This window comes from Mobula birostris, chromosome 8 (assembly GCF_030028105.1).
Source record: "Mobula birostris isolate sMobBir1 chromosome 8, sMobBir1.hap1, whole genome shotgun sequence".
Taxonomy (NCBI): domain Eukaryota; kingdom Metazoa; phylum Chordata; class Chondrichthyes; order Myliobatiformes; family Myliobatidae; genus Mobula; species Mobula birostris.
In genome coordinates this window covers 166,757,084-166,776,748 of record NC_092377.1, presented here as the reverse complement: position 1 = coordinate 166,776,748, position 19,665 = coordinate 166,757,084, and the positions used below count along the sequence as shown (strand labels likewise).

Below are 19,665 nucleotides of genomic sequence, written 5' to 3'. Positions count from 1 at the left end.
AACCTATAGCACGATACAGGCCCTTCAGTCCACAAAGCTGTACCAAATATGTCCTTACTTTAGAAATTACCTAGGGTTACCCATAGCCCTCTATTTTTCTGAACATATACCTGTCCAGGAGTCTCTTAAAAGACCCTATCATATCCCCCTCCACCACCATTTCCGGCAGCCCATTCCACACACTCACCACTCTCTGAGTAAAAAACTTACCCCTGACATGTCCTCTGTACCTACTCCCCAGCACCTTAAAACTGTGCCCTCTCATGCTAGCCATTTCAGCCCTGCGAAAAAGCCTCCGACTATCCACACGATCAATGTTTCTCATCATCTTATACACCTCTATGAGGTCACCTCTCATCCTCCATCGCTCCAAGGAGAAAAGGCCAAGTTCACTCAACCTGTTCTCATAAGGCATGCTCTCCAATCCGGGCAACATCCTTGTAAATCTCCTCTGCACCCTTTCTATGGTTTCCACATCCTTCCTGTAGTGAGGCGACCAGAATTGAGCACAGTATTCCAAGTGGGTCTGACCAGGGTCCTGTATAGCTGCAACATTACCTCCTGATTGATGAAGGCCAATGCACCGTATGCTTTCTTAACCACACAGTCAACCTGTGCAGCAGCTTTGATGTCTTATGGACTTGGACCCCAAGATCCCCCTGATCCTCCACACTGCCAAGAGTCTTATCATTAATACTATATTCTGCTATCATATTTGACCTACCAAGATGAACCACTTCATACTTATCTGGGTTGAACTCCATCTACCACTTCTCAGGCCAGTTTTGCATCCTATCAATATCCCGCTGTAACCTCTGACAGCCCTCCACACTATCCATAATACCCCCAACTTTTGTGTCATGAGTTATAGGGAAAAGTAGAACATGTTCAGACTTCATTCCCTGGAGTGCAGGAGAAAGAGGGGAGATTTGATAGAGGTATGCAAAATTAAAACGGGTATAGATAGGGTAAATGCAAGCAAGCTTTTCCCACTAAGGTTGGGTGAGACTACAGCTAGAGATCATGGGTTAAAGGTGAAAGGTGAATTGTTTAAGGGGAACCAGAGGGGGAACTTTCTGAGTCAGAGGGTGCTGCTAATGTGGAGTGAGCTACCAGTGGGTTCAGTTTCAACATTTAAGAGAAATTTGATAGGTATATGGATGGAAAGGATATGGTCCGGGTGCAGGCAGAATAACCGATTGGCAGACTAAGTGGGCCGAAGGGCCTACTCCTGTGCTGCAGCACTCTATGCTTCCAAAAGGGCCTGTTTACATCCCCCCTCTGCTTTGCTGAACCTGGCAAAAATGGACACTAAGTCTTGCCGATTTTTCTCTTATTTGGCTCTTGGTCCCCTCTTGTACCTCCTTGTTACATTCCCCCTTTTCTTCAGTTTCTAACAAACCAAACCTTCTTCACTCAGATCCAATGGACAGTCTCAGTCTCAGTCTCAGTCAGTGCCTGGTTTACAGGGCTCACCCAGTCTCAGTCTCACCCAATCTCAGACTCACTCAGTCTCAGACTCACCCAGTCTCAGTCAGTGCCTGGTTTACAGGGCTCACCCAGTCTCAGACTCACCCAGTCTCAGTCTCACCCAGTCTCAGTCAGTGCCTGGTTTACAGGGCTCACCCAGTCTCAGACTCACCCAGTCTCAGTCTCACCCAGTCTCAGTCAGTGCCTGGTTTACAGGGCTCACCCAGTCTCAGTCTCACCCAGTCTCAGACTCACCCAGTCTCAGTTTCACCCAGTCTCAGTCAGTGCCTGGTTTACAGGGCTCACCCAGTCTCAGTCTCACCCAGTCTCAGACACACCCAGTCTCAGTCAGTGCCTGGTTTACAGGGCTCACCCAGTCTCAGTCAGTGCCTGGTTTACAGGGCTCACCCAGTCTCAGTCAGTGCCTGGTTTACAGGGCTCACTCAGTCTCAGTCTCACCCAGTCTCAGACACACCCAGTCTCAGTCAGTGCCTGGTTTACAGGGCTCACCCAGTCTCAGTCAGTGCCTGGTTTACAGGGCTCACTCAGTCTCAGTCTCACCCAGTCTCAGACACACCCAGTCTCAGTCAGTGCCTGGTTTACAGGGCTCACACGCTCTCAGGAAAACAGATTATTATCTGAATGGTGGCCGATTAGGAAAAGGGGAGGTGCAACAAGACCTGGGTGTCATTATACGCCAGTCATTGAAAATGGGCATGCAGGTACAGCAGGCCGTGAAAAAGGCGAATGGTATACTGGCATTCATAGCAAGAGGATTCGAGTACAGGAGCAGGGAGGTACTACTGCAGTTGTACAAGGCCTTGGTGAGACCACACCTGGAGTATTGTGTGCAGTTTTGGTCCCCTAATCTGAGGAAGGACATCCTTGCCATAGAGGGAGTACAAAGAAGGTTCACCAGATTGATTCCTGGGATGGCAGGACTTTCATATGATGAAAGACTGGATCGACTAGGCTTATACTCGTTGGAATTTAGAAGGTTGAGGGGGGATCTGATTGAAACATATAAAATCCTAAAGGGATTGGACAGGCTAGATGCAGGAAGATTGTTCCCAATGTTGGGGAGGTCCAGAACGAGGGGTCACAGTTTGAGGATAAAGGGGAAGCCTTTTAGGACCGAGATTAGGAAAAACTTCTTCACACAGAGAGTGGTGAATCTGTGGAATTCTCTGCCACAGGAAACAGCTGAGGCCAGTTGATTGGTTATATTTAAGAGGGAGTTAGATATGGCCCTCATGGCTAAAGGGATCAGGGGGTATGGAGAGAAGGCTGGTACAGGGTTCTGAGTTGGATGACCAGCCATGATCATACTGAATGGTGGTGCAGGCTCGAAGGGCCGAATGGCCTACTTCTGCACCTATTTTCTATGTTTCTATGTCTCAGTCAGTGCCTGGTTTACAGGGCTCACCCACTCTCAGCCCGGTAACTGAACGGACAAGGTCTCCTGAGGTTACACAGCACCTGAATCAGTCGATTCGCTTAACAAGGCTGTCTGCATTTCCAGTGGATACGGAGTTGGTTGGAACAGGCAGGTTTATTATCACTGACGTATGTTATGAAGTTTGTTTTGCAAGAGCAGTACAAAGTTCAGTACATTCAAATGACTAGAAGTTACAATAAGAATTTTTTTGGAAAAGTAGTGCAAGAATAGGACAAAACAGTGGAGTAGTGTGCGTGACGAGGGCCCTTGACGGACCTCGCTTTTGTGAGGCATTGCCTTTGGAAGATATCGTTGATGGTGAGCAGGCAAGTCCCCATGGTTCTCTGCGTCACTGGGTCATGCACAGTGCAGATCAGATACCAGTAAATCTCACTTTATTTTGCCCCATCAGTAGCTCCCGGAGCACAGATTGGACACTGAGTAATTACTGCTTTCCACATTCCAACAAAAAAACCCTAGATGAGCGACCTCTCGGGTTAATGGTGTGAAACAGACAAGTATGACTGCTGTGGAACAGAAGACAAGTGACTGCATCTTATGCGAGTAGAATTAGTTTATTGATGGTGAAGACGTGAGACAGGGTGGAGCTTAGGACCCTGTACAGACATGCTGGCTGACAGTGTCACGAACTGAGAGCTTCCAAGAATTCCCCATTCCACTCATTCCAGCCTGTCTCTCCTGGGTTCCAGGCTGTGATCTTCTGACACGTTTCTGTCTGCTCTCTCCCAGGGAAGCTCGGAGAACCGGCAGGTGGACGGAGAGCTCCGGAGCACCGGGTGAGTTGACCAGGTGTGGTGTTGGGGGTGAGGGTGTGTGGGGTAAGCACCGAGCCGGGAGACTTTTCAAAGTGTTGCTTCAGAAACTTTCCACTCTGAGTTCACAGCCACACAGTCCACGCAGACAGCCACAGAGACACAGGCTTATGAAATATTTATTGGTCTGCATGTTCCCTCCCATTTCCACCCCACTGAATTACAGCCGGTACCTGTACAACACGACGTGTATATACATTGTGAGATGTGTCAGAGTGTTTCTGTAAGGGGTGTGGGGTGTGACAGTGAGGGGTGTGGGGCGTGTCGGTGTATCAGTGTGATAGCGTGGGGTGTGTCAGTGTCACAGTGAGGGGTGTGGGGCGTGTCGGTGTCACAGTGAGGTGTGGGGTGTGTCGGTGTATCAGTGTGATAGCGTGAGGTGTGTCAGTGTCACAGTGAGGGGTGTGGGGTGTGTCGGTGTGTCAGTGAGGGGTGTGGGGTGTGTCAGTGTCACAGTGAGGGGTGTGGGGTGTGTCAGGGAGGGGTGTGGGGCGTGTCGGTGTCTCAGGGAGGGGTGTGGGGCATGTCGGTGTCACAGTGAGGGGTGTGGGGCGTGTCGGTGTGTCAGGGAGGGGTGTGGGGTGTGTCAGTGTCACAGTGAGGGGTGTGGGGCGTGTCGGTGTCACAGTGAGGGGTGTGTCGGTGTATCAGTGAGGGGTGTGGGGTATGTCAATGTCACAGTGAGGGGTGTGGGGTGTGTCGGTGAGGGTTGTGGGGTGTGTCGGTGAGGGGTGTGTGGTGTGTCAGTGTTACAGTGAGGGGTGTGTCGGTGTGTCAGTGAGGGGTGTGTGGTGTGTCAGTGTTACAGTGAGGGGTGTGTGGTGTGTCAGTGTCACAGTGAGGGGTGTGTCGGTGTGTCAGTGAGGGGTGTGGGGTGTGGCGGTGTCACAGTGAGGGGTGTGGGGTGTGTCAGTGAGGGGTGTGGGGTGTGTCAGTGATACAGTGAGGGGTGTGGGGTGTGGCGGTGTCACAGTGAGGGGTGTGGGGTGTGTCAGTGAGGGGTATGGGGTGTGTCGGTGTGTCAGTGAGGGGTGTGGGGTGTGTCGGTGTGTCAGTGAGGGGTGTGGGGTGTGTCAGTGATACAGTGAGGGGTGTGGGGTGTGTCGGTGTCACAGTGAGGGGTGTGGGGTGTGTCAGTGTCACAGTGAGGGGTGTGTCGGTGTGTCAGTGAGGGGTGTGGGGTGTGTCGGTGTCACAGTGAGGGGTGTGGGGTGTGTCAGTGTCACAGTGAGGGGTATGGGGTGTGTCGGTGTGTCAGTGAGGGGTGTGGGGTGTGTCAGTGTCACAGTGAGGGGTGTAGGGTGTGTCGGTGTGTCAGTGAGGGGTGTGGGGTGTGTCAGTGTCACAGTGAGGGGTGTGGGGTGTATCGGTGTGTCAGTGAGGGGTGTGGGTTGTGTCAGTGATACAGTGAGGGGTGTGGGGTGTGTCGGTGTCACAGTGAGGGGTGTGGGGTGTGTCAGTGTCACAGTGAGGGGTGTGGGGTGTGTCGGTGTGTCAGTGAGGGGTGTGGGGTGTGTGGGTGTCACAGTGAGGGGTGTGGGGTGTGTCTGTGTGTCAGTGAGGGGTGTGGGGTGTGTCGGTGTCACAGTGAGGGGTGTGTGGTGTGTCAGTGTCACTGAGGGGTGAGGGGTGTGTCAGTGTCACTGAGGGGTGTGTCTGTGTGTCAGTGAGGGGTGTGGGGTGTGGCGGTGTCACAGTGAGGGGTGTGGGGTGTGTCAGTGTCACTGAGGGGTGAGGGGTGTGGCGGTGTCACAGTGAGGGGTGTGAGGTGTGTCAGTGAGGGGTGTGGGGTGTGTCAGTGTCACAGTGAGGGATGTTGGGTGTGTCGGTGTCACAGTGAGGGGTGTGGGGTGTGTTTCGGTGTCACAGTGAGGGGTGAGGGCTGTGTCTCTGTCACAGTGAGGGATGTGGGGTGTGTCGGTGTCACAGTGAGGGGTGTGGGGTGTGTCAGTGTCACAGTGAGGGGTGCGGGGTGTGTCAGTGTCACGGTGAGGGGTGTGTCGGTGTCACAGTGAGGGGTGTGGGGTGTGTCTGTGTGTCAGTGAGAGGTGTGGGGTGTGTCGGTGTCACAGTGAGGGGTGTGGGGTGTGTCTGTGTGTCAGTGAGAGGTGTGGGGTGTGTCAGTGTCACAGTGAGGGGTGTGAGGTGTGTCAGTGTGGGGTGTGTCAGTGTCACAGTGAGGGGTGTGGGGTGTGTCTCTGTCACAGTTAGAGGTGTGGTGTGTTTCGGTGTCACAGTGAGGGGTGAGGGCTGTGTCTCTGTCACAATGAGGGATGTGGGGTGTGTCGGTGTCACAGTGAGGGGTGCGGGGTGTGTCAGTGTCACAGTGAGGGGTGCGGGGTGTGTCTGTGTGTCAGTGAGAGGTGTGGGGTGTGTCGGTGTCACAGTGAGGGGTGTGTCTGTGTGTCAGTGAGAGGTGTGGGGTGTGTCAGTGTCACAGTGAGGGGTGTGAGGTGTGTCAGTGAAGGGTGTGGGGTGTGTCAGTGTCACAGTGAGGGGTGTGGGGTGTGTCTCTGTCACAGTTAGGGGTGTGGTGTGTTTCGGTGTCACAGTGAGGGGTGAGGGCTGTGTCTCTGTCACAGTGAGGGATGTGGGGTGTGTCGGTGTCACAGTGAGGGATGTTGGGTGTGTCGGTGTCACAGTGAGGGGTGTGGGGTGTGTCAGTGTCACAGTGAGGGGTGTGTGGTGTGTCGGTGTGTCAGTGAGGGGTGTGGGGTGTGTCAGTGTCACAATGAGAGGTGTGGGGTGTGTCGGTATTAAAGTGTGTCAGTTTTTCTTAATTCTGCTTACCAAAGCCATCTCATGGTCCCTTCTAGCTCTCCTAATTTCATTCTTAAATTCTTTCCCGGCAAACTTCTAATTTTCTAGACCTCTATCAGTACCAAGTTTCTTGAACCCTTCATAATTTTTCTTTTTTTCTTGCTACACTTGTACACCATGGTACTTTTTCCCTGCCTCAATGGAACATATCTATGTAGGATGCCAAGCAAATTTTCCTTGAACATTTGCCACATTTCTGCCGTGCATTTCCCTGAGAACATCTGCTCGCAACTTATGCTCCCAAGTTTCTGCTTGATAGCATCATATTTCCCCTGACCCCAATTAAATGTTTTCCCAATTGGTCTGTTCCTATCTCTCTCCAGCGCTATGGTAATTTACCCTAGGAATTTACCGAGCCCTGTCCCCCTCTGATGCCCTGATGAGGACTGCCTCATGGAGCTCTGGTGCCCTCCTCTGCAGTCATCCACTCAGCTCTTTGGTCTTGCTGGCATTGAGTGAGAGCTGGCATCACTCGGCCAGAATTTCAAGCTCCCTCCTTTCTGCTGCTTTCTCACCGCATTTGATTCAGCCAACAGTGGTGTTGTCAGCAGGCTCAAACACGGCATTGGAGCTGTGCTTGGCCACACGGTCATGGGTGTTAAGCGAGTAGAGCAGGGGGCTAACGCACAGCCTTGCGGTGATGGAGATTGAGGAGATGTCATTGCCAATCTGCACTGACTGAGGTGTACAGGTGAGGAAACCGGGGGAGCAGTTGCTCAGGGCGGTATCGATGTGTGGTATTGGAGCTTAGTGATGCGCTTTAAGGGGATGATAGTGTTCAGTGCTGAGCTGTAGTCCTGGTGAATGCATCTTCATTGTCTGGGCATCTGCTCCCTCTCTCAACCTGTGAAACTGGGTGGGATGGAAATCCAAGTACGTTTGTTCAGCCATGATGCACATGTTACGTCCGATGCACAAGTGTGGGGTCTAAGTGGGATTAATCTTGTTTATGTGTTGTAATGTAGCAGAATTTAAATGTATTGTGGGGTTTAGAGTTAAGGTTATCCCGGGATCACTCAGACTGAGATCATCAGGAGCCACAAACACTCCCGTAGCTGGTCCGCATTTGAGGACAACAAGGTGTCCTGTCTGACGTAGGCTCTCAAGGTGGGAACAACCCACCAACCTAAAGGCAGGGCTTTCCCTTTGGGTTTTTTTTAAAAGTACATTTATTATCACAGTATGTATGCAGTATACACCCCTGAGATGCATCTTCCCACTGACAGCCACAAAAACAAAGAAAACCATTCAAAGAAAAACATCAAACCCCCCCCCACCCACAAGAAAATACATACTGCTCAGACATTAAAAAAAACACAAGGGACAAACACAGAATATAAAACACAAAATCAAAAGAGTCCAGGCACGTTCAGTTCATGTTTTATTTCTTTATTTAGCGATACTGCACAGAGTAGGTCACGCCGCCCCACAGCCCTGACTAACCCCAACCTAATCACAAGACAGGTTACAATGACCAGTTAACCTACCCGGTACGACCTTGGACTGTAGGCGGAAACGGGAGCACCCGGAGAAAACCCAAATGTTCCACGTCCAGAGGCTCCTTACACAACTCCGAACTGCGGAATGCCCCCAGCCGTAACAGCATTGAGCTCATTGCCACACCACCCCGGGCGATGGACAGGTAGAGGTTAAGTTGTCACGGACAGAAGTTATACCGCAGCTCCACAGTGCTACAGGTTTGGCCACACCTTGTCAGTGTTCTGGACAGTGCAGTTCATGCAGAAGTGGTTTATTTGATCTGCAAGGAGTCTGTTCAATAGTCATGTAACAGAGGGATAGAATCCATCTTTGAGACTGGTACTATATGCCTTCGTGCCTCTGTATTTTCTCCCTTATTAGAGTGGGGAGAAGAGAGAATGTTTGGGGTGGAGGTGTCTTTGATTATGTTGGTTGCTTTTCTGAGGCAGTGCGACGTGTAGACAGAGTCCATGGAGGGGAGGCTGTTTCTCTGATAGACTGCACGGTGTTCCCAACTCTACAGTACCCTGTGGTCATGCTGACATTTCACGGCTACCTTTACTGTGGCCCCTGAATACCCAGATTTCCATATATTATTCTGGAATGGGGCTGGACTTAAAGATTAGCTTAACCTGTCGCCTGTATGTCGGAACATAGGGTGAGATGTGCCGTCTGCGTCAATGACCAGCACAATCTGAGGGTGTGCTGGGGGCAGCCTGCAAGTACCGGCACTTTTCCGGCGCCATCGTCGCATGCCCAAAATTCACTAGCCCTAAGCCATACACGTTTGGAATGTGGGAGGATCCGAAGCATTCGGAGGAATCTCATGTGGCCACAGAGAGAAAGTACAAACTCCTTATTGAGAGCGAGGGTGGATTGAACCCCGATCAGTGATTTCCGGCGCTATAAAGCATTACGCCATCCGTGTCCCAGAATAATGGGTTTGGCCAAATTTCCCACAATGCAGCCCTGAACTGGCTCCAAGTAACGGGGGTTTCCATTCTGCTGGAGGCGCCAGGAGGAGAGATTGTGCAGACATTGGACTTTGGACTGGGACGTCAGCGATAGCAGTAAGCAGTGTGTGCATCATAAACTTCCAACAGAAATCTAAATCCATAAACTTCACCTTCCCCCCCCAGAGCAATGACCTCACCTCCCGGGTGGGAAAAGTCAGCTGTCAATCACGGACCCAACCACCAGCATGCTGTGTTGCCTAGCAGCAGGAATATCCAGAGAGGAGAAGATAGCACAGATCAGCCATCTTCCACAAAAGGTATGCTCTTGCACAATGGGATTTCCACGGTGCCCTGCTTCACCTCAGCTAGAGCACAGGACTGTACAGGCCCTTCAGCCCACAATGCTGTGCTGACCATTTCACCTGCTCTAAGATCAGTCTAACCATTCCCTCCTACGTGGCCCTCCACTTCTGCTTTCATCCAGGTTCCTATCTAAGAATCTCTTCGATGTCCCGAATGTATCTGCTTCTACAACCCCCTTCGGCAGGATGTACTTTATACTTTATTGTCGCCAAACAATTGATACTAGAACATACAATCCTCACAGTGATATTTGATTCTGCGATTCCCGCACCCTGGATTACGAATATTAAATATTAAAAATTTAAATTATAAATCATAGATAGAAAATAGAAAAATGGAAAGTAAGGTAGTGCAAAAAAAACCAAAAGGCAGGTCCGGATATTTGGAGGGTACGGCCCAGAGGGTCAGGATGTAGTTCATAATCAGAATCAGGTTTAATATCACGGCATATGTCGTGTAATGACTTGTTTTGCAGCAGTAGTACATTGCAATACATAATTTTTAAAACAAAATTATAATAAATATATATATTATACATTATATAAAATAAAATTAAACAAGCAGTGCAAAAAGAGAGGAAAATAATAATGAGGTGGTGTCCAAGGGTTCAATGTCCATTCAGGGAGGAAGAAGCTGGTTTTGGAGGGTTGAGTGTGTCTTCAGGCTCTACCTCCACCTTGATGTGAGGTGGAGAGGGTTTAACCCCTGATGGACTGGGCCATATCCACTACCTTTTTGTAGGATTTTCTATTCAGGGCATTTTGTGTGTGTGCTTCTCTGTGTTAAGGTTGGCCGAGGGAGAATCCTCGTCTCAGGATACGTTGACTCTCCATGCTCCTTCTAGTGTGAGTGGGAGATGAGTCAATGGCTCGTCCAGAGTTTGATGCGTGCAAAGTTAGTGTCTCTCACTCTTCTTCTCTCTCTGTGTAGGTCCTTGCCCTTCAGGGCACAATGGAACGGGTCCTGACTGTGCCTCAGAAAGATCCAGCAACTCGGAAATATCAAAGGTAATGGTGGACACATTGAGGTTTACTGCCCATCTCTCTGTCTGGATGTAGCCTTGAGGTGTTGCCCTGACCTAGACAGGCTAATGAATGGTGACAGGGTTGAATCACGCCCGCGAGCTGTGGGCTAACACCTGTAACTAGTTCCCATTGTCTTTGTGAAAGGAAACCTGCCAATCTTACCAGCTGTCGCTGGCATTACCACAGAGAGCAAAGTTTCTTTTACACTATCCCGCCAGATAGACAACAGACAATAGGTGCAGGAGTAGGCCATTCGGCCCTTCGATATTGCCAGAGCTGGGAGACTATGGGTGAGGGACGTTAGGTAATGGACTTTCTATATCATTGTTCATTTCTTCAATATTAAACCATAAGACATAGGACAGAATGAGGCCATTTGGCCCATCAAGTCTACGATACTGGGGATTCCCTGGTTACTGAAGACCAGATTTACAGAAATCTGACAGAGCAAATCCTCTCCAAAAAATTAAAGCATTTTTCAAAACAGGATAGTCAGTTACAGAAATGAAAACATCTTCAAGAGCTGTGGAATTTAAGAAGATAACCAGTCTCAGTAAAAGTGTGCACAGATAATCGGCCTGCAGTGACCAAACACGTACAGAGTTCTGATCCTCATAATCCGAACAGTTTGCAAATTGGAAATGTAGTCACACAATGACGAGTTTCAGTAAACAACATATACAACTCGAGCAATGAAGGCCATTCCCAATTCTCTGCCAGATACGATGGTATTGCCATAAACCAATTTCTTACGCAACAGAAGATGCCTGGAGAGCCGTAGGAACCTGCGAATGCATTCCATACGCTCATCCGTATGTACGGGCATTAGTACACACTCAGTGGCCACTTTATCAGGAACACCTGTACACCTGCTCGTTAATGCAAATATCTAATCAGCCAATCATCTGGCAGCAACTCAATGTATAAAAACATGCAGACATGATCAAGAGGTTCAGTTGTTTTTCAGACCAAACATCAGAATGGCGAAGAAATGTGACTTTGACCATGGAATGATTACCGGTGCCAGATGGGGTGGTTTGAGTATCTCAGAAACTGCTAATCTCCTGGGATTTCATGCAGAACAGTCTCTAAGAGTTTACAGAGAATGGTGTGGAAAAACAAAAAAAAACATCCAGTGAGCGGTTGTTCTGTGGATGAAACACCTCGTTAATGAGAGAGATCAGAGGAGAATGGCCAGACTGGTTCAAGCTGACAGGAAGGTGACAGTAACTCAAATAATAAAATTACAACGGTGGTGTGCAGAAGAGCACAACATTGAACCTTGAAGTAGCAGAAGATCACGGACAGACATTCAATGGCCACTTTACTAGATTCAGGAGGTACCTAATAAAAGTGGGCTCTGGGTGTATATTTTCCTGGGACAGTGCAGAGGGAGGTCTGCTATATGGTCCCTTCCCAGGAGTGCATGACAGAACAGAGCTGGGTCACAATGGTGCAGCTGTACAGCCCCTGTTTCACCGCTCCAGAGACGTGGCTTCAGTGCTGTCTGCGTGGAGTTTGCACGTTCCCCTACGTTTCCTCCAGCTGCCCCGATTTCTGCTTTCCACATTCCAATGATGTGCAGGGACAGGGGAAGCTGCAAACCCTGGAATATGTGGCAGGAACTCGGTGGCTTGAGCGGCATCCGTGGGGGGGAGGAACAATGGAAGTTTTGGGTCAAAAGCTTGTACCTCACATCCCAAAGACATGCGGGTTGCTAGGTTAATTAGTCTCCATTAAGTACCCCTGGCGTGGAGGTGAGTGGGAGACTCTGGAGGCATGGTGGAGGGGGGAGATTAAGGAAAGATAAACTTTATTTGTCGTATGTACACCGAAGCATCCTGTGAAATGCATCGTTTGCGTTAACAACCAACACAGTCCGCGGATGTGCTGGGGGCAGCCCGCAAGTGCTGCCATGCTTCTGGCACCAACAGAGTACATCACAGCTCACTAACCCGAACCCGTACATCTTCAGAATGTGGGAGGAAAACGGAGGATTCCGAGAAAACCCACATGGTCATGGGGAGAGAGTACAAACTCCTTCCACTCAGCAGAGGCAACTGAAACCCAGTCGCTGTTTCTGTGACTGCTCTGTGTGTGTGGGGGGGCAGGATGGACTCGATGGGCCGAAGGGCCTGTTAGCATTCCGTCCAACTCTGACTCCAATGTAGCTGTGTGGTTTTACGAGGCTGTATTGTTACCCTGAGTCAAACCTTTTTCCTAAGCATTTCCTTATTGCTCCCACAGATGAAGGCGGCGCGGGCAATCTTTGATTTCCAAGCCCAGTCTCCCAAGTAAGTAGAGGCGCTGGTGTGTGGAGAAGAGGGTGGGGACCACTGCATTCATATCAGCCCCTCAGCAACTTTCACTGTACACTGACACTCCACACCTTATACCCACACTGACACACTCCTCTCCACAGTCCCTCACCACCCCCTTCATCCCCCCATTCACTGTCACTGTACACTGACACTCCACACCTCATACCCACACTGACACACTCCTCTCCACAGTCCCTCACCACCCCCTTCACCCCCCCATTCACTGTCACTGTACACTGACACTCACACCTCATACCCACACTGACACACTCCTCTCCACAGTCCCTCACCACCCCCTTCATCCCCCATTCACTGTCACTGTACACTGACACTCCACACCTCATACCCACACTGACACACTCCTCTCCACAGTCCCTCACCACCCCCTTCATCCCCCCATTCACTGTCACTTTACACTGACACTCCACACCTCATACCCACACTGACACACTCCTCTCCACAGTCCCTCACCACCCCTTCATCCCCCATTCACTGTCACTTTACACTGACACTCCACACCTCATACCCACACTGACACACTCCTCTCCACAGTCCCTCACCACCCCTTCATCCCCCATTCACTGTCACTTTACACTGACACTCCACACCTCATACCCACACTGACACACTCCTCTCCACAGTCCTTCATCACCCCCTTCATCCCCCCATTCACTGTCACTTCACACTGACACTCCACACCTCATACCCACACTGACACACTCCTCTCCACAGTCCCTCACCACCCCCTTCATCCAACCCATTCACTGTCACTTTACACTGACACTTCACACCTCATACCCACATGGACACACTCCTCTCCACAGTCTCTCACCACCCCCTTCATCCCCCATTCACTGTCACTTTACACTGACAGTCCACACCTCATGTCAAGAGACTCTTAGTCACTTTATCATCTGTCAGTCATCTTATACTACCATGTACGAATTGAAATGAACTTGTGTTGTGAATGCACATTAGGGTTTTATTCTACGTTTCAAATGTACAGTATAGTTCAAATTGCATTGATTATCAATGTGTGTATACCGTATAGAATCTTGAGATTCTTCTTGCAGGCAGCCACAAAACCAAGAAACATGATAGAATCCACAAACACCTCCCACACTGCAAAGACAGTCAAACATCCAATGTACAAAAAAACCATGCAAACAATGAGTAAACAAATACCGAGGCAATCTTCTAAACATCAGTCTTCTGGAATATACTTTATTATTTGTTAATTTATTTGTGGTACTTTTACTTTATACGCACTCCCAGCCCTCATCCTTGCTACTTGTCTCCTTGTTATCTTTGTCTCTCCCCATCCCTAACCCAGCCCACACCTACAACTCTGAACTGTGCCCCGGTCTTCTCTCTTTGTGAGGTTCACACTCCCTGTATCCATCACACTGCTCCAGGACCTTTCGCTGGAGCAGATCACCTCTCCGTCACTCACTCACTCACTCACCCCCTCGCTCTCGTTCTCTTTTGCTCTATCTCTCTCTCCCTCCTTATCCCTCTCTCTATCTCTCTCTCTCTATCTCTCTGCATTACATGCTCTTGTGCTCTGAGGACACTCTCAGAATAACCTTTCCCTTCATCATGATTCTTGTTGGTGAAGCTTTGTGAGTGGTTCTGGTTACTCCTGTGAGTGGTGTGTGACATCTCTCCCTGATTCTGCAGGGAGCTGACACTTAAAAAGGGTGATGTCGTTTACATCCACAAAGTCCTCGACCAGAACTGGATGAAGGGAGAGCATCATGGGAGACTCGGAATCTTCCCCACGTCCTACGTGGAGGTACGGCACGCCCGTTTCACCCTGCACTGGTTTCATTCCCAGAGCAGCGGGCTATTGGTTCGATGTGGAATCACTGGGGATGGGAGGGGAGGGGGCTGGTGGTCTGTACATCTTGGTTGTAGAGTCGTCAAAGTAAATTTATTATCAAAGTACATATGTCACCATATACAACCCTGAGGTTCATTTCTGCAGACATTCACACTAAATGCAAAGAAATGAAAAATAATAAATAAATAAACAAACAAACAAACAAGCAAGCAAGCAATAAATATTCAGAACATGAAATGCAGAGTCCTTGAAAGTGAGTCCATAGTTTGTGGGAACAGTTCAGTGATGGGGTGAGTGTAGTTATCCACTCTGTTTCAAGAGCCTGATGGTTGAGGGGTAGTAACTGTTCCTGAACCTGGTGGTGTGAGTCCTGAGGCTCCTGTACCTTCTTCCTGATGGCAGCAGCGAGAAGAGAGCATAGCCTGGGGGTTGGAAGTCCCTGTTGATACAGTAGATGCTGCTAAACTGCAACAACACACTGTGTAGATGTGCTTGACAGTGGGGGGGGGTGGGAGGTGGGGGGGATTTACCCTGATGGACTGGTCCGCTTTCACTCCCAGTACAACACACTGTGTAGATGTGCTCGACAGTGGGGCAGGGGGGAGATTTACCCTGATGGACTGGGCTGTTTTCTATTATTACTGCTACTACTATTGGACCCCCACTGTTTCTGAAACCTCCCTCAACCCCTAATTCTGGCTTCCTGTGACTTCCTCTCCAATCCTGATGAAAGATCTCAGCCCGAAATGTCGTCGTTTTATTCCTCTCCATGGATGCTGCCCGACCTGCTGAGTTCCTCCAGCATTTTGAGTGCGTTGCCCACAAACTCTGTCCCCATGTTTTCCCATTTCAGATTATTCCTGCTAATGAGAGACCGACTCCAATTAAAAGCCCTCCCACCCATCTGGTGGAGTATGGGGAAGCTCTGGCCATCTTCAACTTCAAAGGCGACTCAAATATAGAGTTGTCCTTCCGAAAGGTGGGTACTTGTGCATTTGTGTTGTGTACGGGTGGCTACATTTGTGTGCTTGAGCTGTACGTGGGTGTATACATGTATCTGTATACACATGTCCACATTCCTGTGTTCAAGTTCGAGGTTAGTTTATTGTCATTCAACCATACACCGCCCAATGAAAGAACATTCCTCTGGACTAAAGTTTACAACACAGTACATATAACTCACACACATAACACAAAGTAATACCACCACAAACAAATTAGCAAATAATAAAATGCATTTATGACACAATTTAAAAAGTGAAAGTATGTGTGCAAATCCATATATGTACTGTATCTGCATACCTACGAGTTGGTCTTTATTTGTCTCAGTGTGTGTATGTGTGCATATGTGTGACCAGGTGTGTTTATCCTTGTTTAACGGTGTGGTGTGTGCCTATACATATATATGGCAGTGTTTCCCCAGGCATATTCTGTCCACGCTCCTGTGTGTGTGTGTGTGTGTGTTTGTGTGTGTGTGTGTGTCTACATGCATATATCCACAGCTCTGTTTCCGCAGGCATATTCTGTTCACATTCGTGTGTCTGTGTGTGTGTTCATGTACGTACATATATCCACGGCTGTGTTTGCCCAGGTACATTCCATTGCATCCGCATGTGCATGTGTATACATATATCCACAGCCACGTTTCTGGCCACGTGCCTGCATCTGAGTCAGTTTCTCATGCCCACCTCACAGAATAAAGATGAAAGATCTTTAAAGATGAGCTTTATTTGAGACCTACAGTGAAATGTGTCATTTATGTCAGCACAGTCTGAGGCCATGCTGGGGGGCAGCCCACACATTCCGTCGCTAACAGAGCATGCCCAGTAGAAATATAAAGTACAAAAACAAGGAACTTGGGCCAAAGATTTGAAAATTTCTGATTTGATTCCAACTGCACTTTGCTCTCTGTATCTCTGTCTGTCTATCTGTTGTCTACCCTCTCACTTCTCCTGTGTCTCTCTCTCCGTTTCTCTCTCTCTCTCCCACCTCGCTCCTCTCTCTCCTCTCTTGCTGCAGTATGACACTCCTGCGGCCTAACCCGGCCTGTGTGAGATTCAGTTCCATGAAGAGGTTAACTGACCTGGACAACACGTTGTATGGGTGGGAGCAGAGGCTACGGCGTTCATTGCAGGTTTGTGAATGGACTGCAAGCTCAAGAATATAAGAACGGGAGCCAGCCACTCGGCCCCTCAAGCCTGTCCTGCCCCAGGCCGCCAGTTCCCCACAGACTGCTTTCAACAATTAAAAAACCCCAGTTATCCAGTCTCCACCATCCTGTGGGGTACATCTTCATTACCCTCTCTGAGAAATCTCTGCAATCTTCATTTTTTTTTTAAAAAAACTGCCCTATATCCTTTAACTCTGTTCCCTCGAACAGGGCTCTCCCACCAGTGGAAACATCTCCAGACCTACTCCTCGGGACCTGACTTGTTTCAGTCAGACTGTTCCTCCTCCTCAAAAGCTCCAAGGAATGCCAGTCTAGTTTGTTTTGCCGCTCATGATCACATTACACCGCATGGTAACCGTTACTGCCTTATTGCTGAAGAAATGCTAAAGATATTTGCTATGTCCCCATCAACCAGGGGTTCCTAACCTTTTTTTATGCCATGGACCAACACTATTAAGCAAAGGGCCCGTGGATGCCAGGTTGGGAGCCACTGCCCATCAACCGTCACCAATTTCTATCGATGCACCATAGAAAACATCCTATCCGGCTCCCTCATAGTTTTGTACAGCAACTGCTCTGCCGTGACAGCAAGAACCCGCAGAGGGCTGTGGACTCAGCTCAGCACATCACAGAAACTAGCCCCCCCTCCATGAACTCTGTCTACACTTCTTGCTGCCTCGGTAAAGCAGCCCTCATCACCAAAGACCCCACCCACCCCAGATATCCTCCCATCTCCCAGCAGGCAGAATATTCTGAAGCATGAAAGCGCGTACCAAAGGCATAGCACTTATCCCTCTGTTATAAGACTATTAAATAGTTCCCTAGTATGATAAATTGGAATTTGACCTCACAATTACCTTGTTATGATCTTCACAGTGCAATTTGGGTAAATAATTTCTCTGTAGCTGTTACATGTTATTCTGCATTCTGCTATTTTTTGACCTTGTTCTACCTCAATGCACTCTGTAATGACCTGATCTGATCTGTATGAACAGCTTGCAAGACAAGTTTCCCAGTGTATCCCAGTTTGTTCGTTAAGTGCCGTGTCGTATGATGTGGGCAGTCATGGTCTTTCCGTGACCTTGATTGTTCTTGGCAGATTTTTCTACAGAAGTGATTTGCCATTGCCTTCTTCTGGGCAGTGTCTTTACAAGATGGGTGACCCCAGCCATTATCAATACTCTTCAGAGATTGTCTGCCTGGTGTCAGTGGTCACATAACCAGGACTTGTGATCTGCACCAGCTGCTCATACGACCATCCACCACCTGCTCCCATGGCTTCACATGACCCTGATCGGGGGCTAAGCAGGTGCTACATCTTGTCCAAGGGTGACCTTTAGGCTAGCAGGTGGAAGAAGCACCTTACACCTCCTTTGGTAGAGACATATCTCCACCCCGCATGATACCAGAGACGAATCTCCACCCCTCACCCAATATCCCAGGATGACAATAATAAACCAGTTATTATAGACATTAGTTACACAAACTAGATCACTGAATCCTTGTGTGCTGAGCTTCCCCTAGTGTGGAACCAAGCTGTCTGTCTGATGGTGTCCAGGAACCCAGCGTCCAAGGACATGGTGTTGAGACCTTGAATAAGTTCAGGCTGACTGCCAAAGGGAGGGGTCCCAACCTCAGCTGCACAGACCCCTCGGTTAATGGTACAGGGAGGTGGGTGCTAACGGGACCCACCATACTCTGGGTCACAGACCCGTCGGTTAATGGTCCAGGGAGGTGGGTGCTAACGGGACCCACCATACTCTGGGTCACAGACCCGTCGGTTAATGGTCCAGGGAGGTGGGTGCTAACGGGACCCACCATACTCTGGGTCACAGACCCGTCAGTTAATGGTCCAGGGAGGTGGGTGCTAACGGGACCCACCATACTCTGGGTCACAGACAGAAAATGCTGCAGCAACTCAGCAGGCCAGGCCGCATCGATGGAAAAAAGGTACAGTCGACTTCTTGGCCCGAAACGTCAACAGTACTCTTTTCCATAGATGCTGCCTGGCCTGCTGAGTTCCTCTGGCATTTTGTGCGTGTTGTTTGGATTTCCAGCATCTGCAGATTTTCTCCTGTTTGTGACTGGCTATCTGGGTGAGGTTGAATCAGAACCAGAGTTCCCCATCTTTTTTATGCCGTGGACCTACACCATTGGAGGGGTCTGTGGACCCAGGTTGGGAACCCCGGAATTCGAGTAGTAGGAAACAGAACAGACCCTTCTACACTCTGCATCCGCGTTGACCAATAAGCAGCAGGGAACATAGCGTAAACACTATTACAATGCGTAGCTGGCGGGCCACATACCGCGGTGAAATAAAGGCGTTATTTTCTCATTTAGAGATACTGCACAGCCGCACCACACCAGCACCCCCCAACTACTCCGATGAAACTCTAACCTAATCACAGGATAATTTTCAGTGTCTGTGGAAGGAAACTGGAGGACCCACAGAGACTCCTTGGAGAGGACACTGGAACTGAACTTTGAACTCCGATTCCTCAAGCTGTAATAGCCTTGTGCTAACCGCTATCCTACATGCCCGCCACAGCATGTAAAGTCAGCTCCAGCGGACTGGGCGAATGAGATCTACAGTGCCATCTAACAGCCAAGATGGCGGTCCTGCAACACTCTGAGCATGCCAAGGCACAGATGAAGCCATGGTCATCCACTGCAACCAAGGAAAACCCTGGTTGTGAAGATAGTTTGTGCCACTGCACTCGGACTTCTGGGGCTCAGAGAGTGGGACTTCTCCACTTTGAAAACTTTCCCATACAGATTTCTTGTCATTGTCAGATATGATGGACAACCATTACTTTACGGTGCCAGCGGTCACCAATTAGGGTTCAGGGTTCTGACCACTGCCCATAAGGAATTGATGTGGTCTCCCAGTTTCTTCCCACATTCCAAAGATGTATGGTTAGGATTAGTGAGATTTCTCCCTTCCCCC

At 49.3% G+C, this 19,665-nt stretch overlaps 1 protein-coding gene across 7 annotated transcripts in view; it reads left to right on the top strand.

Moving 5' to 3' along the window:
- Positions 1–19,665, top strand: part of sorbs3 (sorbin and SH3 domain containing 3) — an 85,234-nt gene that overhangs the window by 56,603 nt on the left and 8,966 nt on the right. For all 7 annotated transcript variants that reach the window (XM_072266793.1, XM_072266792.1, XM_072266791.1 and 4 more), the window contains 6 exons: positions 3,659–3,705; positions 9,180–9,313; positions 10,290–10,366; positions 12,632–12,678; positions 14,386–14,500; positions 15,402–15,527. In XM_072266793.1, the coding sequence (XP_072122894.1) occupies positions 3,659–3,705; positions 9,180–9,313; positions 10,290–10,366; positions 12,632–12,678; positions 14,386–14,500; positions 15,402–15,527 (546 nt within the window). The remainder of the gene's footprint in view (positions 1–3,658; positions 3,706–9,179; positions 9,314–10,289; positions 10,367–12,631; positions 12,679–14,385; positions 14,501–15,401; positions 15,528–19,665) is intronic.